Source organism: Sinocyclocheilus anshuiensis, unplaced genomic scaffold (genome assembly GCF_001515605.1).
Source record: "Sinocyclocheilus anshuiensis isolate Anshui unplaced genomic scaffold, SAMN03320099.WGS_v1.1 scaffold2151, whole genome shotgun sequence".
In the NCBI taxonomy this organism is placed as follows: Eukaryota; Metazoa; Chordata; class Actinopteri; order Cypriniformes; family Cyprinidae; genus Sinocyclocheilus; species Sinocyclocheilus anshuiensis.
Window position 1 is genome coordinate 254437 of NW_015538057.1, and position 3794 is coordinate 258230.

A 3794-nucleotide genomic window follows, 5' to 3' on the forward strand; every position below is an offset into this window, starting at 1 on the left:
GCAAAAGAGACAGCATCCGCTTTTTAGGACGAGCCCCCAATTATGTTACGTCTCCCTAATTATTTGGCATCTAGGGTTTTTGGGAGGTAACACAAAACGTTTAATAAATAAAAGGATATTTAAGCTAAAACACACCGCACCTCCATAGCAGAGAAAAGTGTTTTAGCTTAAATATCCTTTTATTTATTAAACGTTTTGTGTTACCTCCCAAAAACCCTAGACGCCAAATAATTAGGGAGACGTAACATAATCTATTTATAATATAATCTATAGTCCCTTTTACTCTAACATCAGTGATCACACACTGAAACTGACACACAAGGTGACACGTTTGTTATCTGCGTGTTCAGCGTTCCTCAGTTTTCTGTGTATAGAGTTAAATCCATTTTTATTCTCATTTTGGAACAAAGCAAAGAACTACAGAGGTCTGCAAATGCTCCTGATTAATAAAATAGGATATGCCCATTTTATTCCACTGTGTTGTAATCAAATGAGAATGTAATGAGATTTTTATTTCTCTATATTCATATTTTTGTGCATCCAAGAAAATGATCACACTTTTTTTTGTTTTTGTTAAAAACTATTCATTTATTTTTAAAGCATTTTTTGACAATCGAATGGCAGCCATACATATTCTGTTTGCTCAGTACCATATTTATCAATATCATCAAACTGAGGAAGAGCAAGATTCTGTCATGCCATGCTGTTCAGTTATCAAGCTTGTACAAAGTCTGGAGCGACTGAATAAAGCTGACAAATCACAATGAATGCAATGAATTCACATTGGACAGCAGAAACATGGAGAAAACAAATCCTAAAAGATTGCCAATGAAGACCTTGCTTAGACTACCATAGATTACATGCAAAATATATATTTACATTGTTTCTGATCTTGTGACATAAACATTGTCCACACATAAAATAAAATGTTAAACCTGTTTATGAACACTGAACTTTTAAACCGTATACTCAATGTTGAAAAAAAAAAAAAGAACTTGGCACTTAGATAAAGACAAAACCCAGTAAATGTGTACAAAACCGAAAGAGAGAGAAAAGAATGAGAATAATGTCTAGCTCTTGACTGGTCATCCTTCAGTTGATCCGTATTGCTGTTACATCTAAAGTGTAAAGTGCTTCAAACACACTTTTAGAAGAAAAATCAACCATTCAATAAGCACTTTTTGCTTATTAATCCAATTCACATAAAAAAATAGATTGAAAGTACACATTCTATGAGACAAGTCATTGCTTTAAATGATTAAAAATGTTGTCAATGATCTAATTAGAAATACTGTATAATTGTGCATGTGCTCTGGGTTAGCTCATCACTGAGATATGTCATAATAGTAATGCCGCAATCTGGGTTCAACTACAGAAAACCCAGGTCTCTCGTCCAGCCTGCAGAAACAGAACACAACCATTTATTATTCTTCAATGTACTGAACTGAATTGATAATTTTTACTCAGCTCTTTGGAATACTTGCAGATATTTAAATAAAATGGTATGATTTTTGTTTATAATCAGTGTTCTAGTCTCCTTCTTACATTAATATTTCAAATCAATATGTGCATGTGCAGCATATTAAAGAAAGGAAATTAAACTCATGCTAATCAAATGTAAAACGACAGAAAGTTAGAAACTTGATTTTCTGATATACTGCCTGTATAGTCATTTGCATTATAATCCAGAATGATCAATAAATAAATGCAGATAAAAGTCCATTTATCAAATAAACGTGCTCTATAACAATTAAGTCTAATCTAGTGAGTGTTCACTTACTTGTATGTCCAGCATTTCCTCATGAGGTCGTACATCTCAGGCGGACAGTCGGCTGGAGCGGACATTCTCTCTCCACCCTCGATCATTTGGATGACTTCATTTCCTTTCATTCCCTACAGACAATATGCCAACATAAGCAACATTGCTAAAATATATGCTCACTTACAGTAATACTTTCAAACACCAGCTCATGTATGATGGTCAAATGGATGAATGTGCAGCTTGAGATTTAGATGATATTATATATATGGTATATATCTCAATATTTAGGGCATCCTAATAAGCCCACACACCATACTGCATATAGTTTATTTAATGATATTGAGTTTAATAACAATGCAAAGCATTTATAATAAAACAAACAAAGCCCAGTGTGAACGTAGCTACAGTGATCATATTTGAAATTGGAAGACATTTGGGCTTTATGAGCCACTATTGCCATTTCACGTTTGCAAGGTTAAATTCATTAATATTCCGTATTAGTGTTTTAGGTATCATGAACTAACAGAATACTTTTACAGGATTTATTAATCAAGGTTAATATTAATATATATATATATATATATATATATATATATATATATATATAATATTTTTCATATATTTTTATGTATACACTATTTTTGCTTTTTATGAAAATATATATATATATATATATATATAAAATTTTTAACATTTAACATTACAACAAGTTGTATTAACTAACTTTAGTTACTGTATTATGAATATCCATTAATTAAAAAAGAACAATAATACATTTAGAAAAGAACATTAACTTTGATTAATGTAGGCTTAAAATTATCATTGTTAATTCATGATATCTAAAGCATTAGCTAATATGTATGAATTCAACCTTATTGTAAAGCATCACCACAAAACAAAATAAAATAAATAAATAAAATTGTCAGTTTATGGAAGGCTATTCAGATTTCTGTAAGAAAACTTGGGTGATTTTATCTTCACACCAAACAGCCATTGTATCCAAGTAGACTCAAAAGGTTTGTTCAAATGCAGATTTAGCATGCAAAACTAAAATAGCAATAATATAGGTTTTCCACTGTCACTAAACCAATACAAGTAAGAACTGTATTTATTTTCAGGCATTAAAAATATTATGATAGTCACACCATTTCACAATGTTGCTTGATTTTCAAACATATTCGCTTATCGATATATTTAAAAAATCAATATATCTCCTATCCCGATTAACGATACAAAATAAGTCTCTCAGAACTGTTTGGAAGTAGCATCGGTCAACATAATATACAGATTCACACCTTGTATGGTTTCTGTCCGTATGAATATGCCTCCCACATCAGGACTCCAAAACTCCACACGTCACTCTTAGATGAGAACTTGAAGTAGTTCATGCACTCAGGAGCATACCACTTCAGCGGCCATTTACCATGACCTTTGGCCTGCAGGAGCAGGGAACAAGGATCAGTCAGGGCTATACTGGGCTTAAGGCCCGTTCACACCAAGCACGATAACTATAAAGATAACAAACGATAAAACACTGACAGCAATCAGAATCCATCCTACTGTAACGAGCTCAAGAATTTAAAACAGACGATATCGTTCACTGGTGTGGACGCTAATATCGTTATCTTTATAGTTATCTTTGAGGCAGACGCATATGCGCTTAGAATGAACAGACGATATCGTTCGCTGTTGTGGATGCTAATATCGTTATCTTTATAGTTATCTTTATAGTTATTTTTGCGACAGACGCATGTGCGCTTAGAATGAACAGAAGATATCGTTCGCTGTTGTGGACGCTAATATCGTTATCTTTATAGTTATCTTTGGGGCAGACGCATGTGCGCTTAGAATGAACAGACGATATTGTTCCATGGTGTGGACGCTAATATCGTTTTCTTTATAGTTATCTTTGCGACAGACGCATGTGCGCTTAGAATGAACAGACGATATTGTTCGCTGGTGTGGACGCTAATATAGACGCTAATAGCGTTATCTTTATAGTTATCTTTGCGGCAGATGCATGTGCGCTTAG

General features: G+C 33.1%; 1 protein-coding gene across 1 annotated transcript; it reads right to left on the reverse strand.

Annotated features, from left to right (window-relative positions):
* Window positions 1-606: 606 nt before the first annotated feature.
* On the reverse strand, window positions 607-3198 carry LOC107683471 (tyrosine-protein kinase SYK-like; the record flags this gene model as incomplete). Its single annotated transcript, XM_016479529.1, has 3 exons — window positions 607-1398; window positions 1781-1893; window positions 3058-3198. Coding segments are annotated over 3 exons (327 nt in total), but the record flags the coding sequence as incomplete, so codon positions are not given.
* Window positions 3199-3794: the final 596 nt, after the last annotated feature.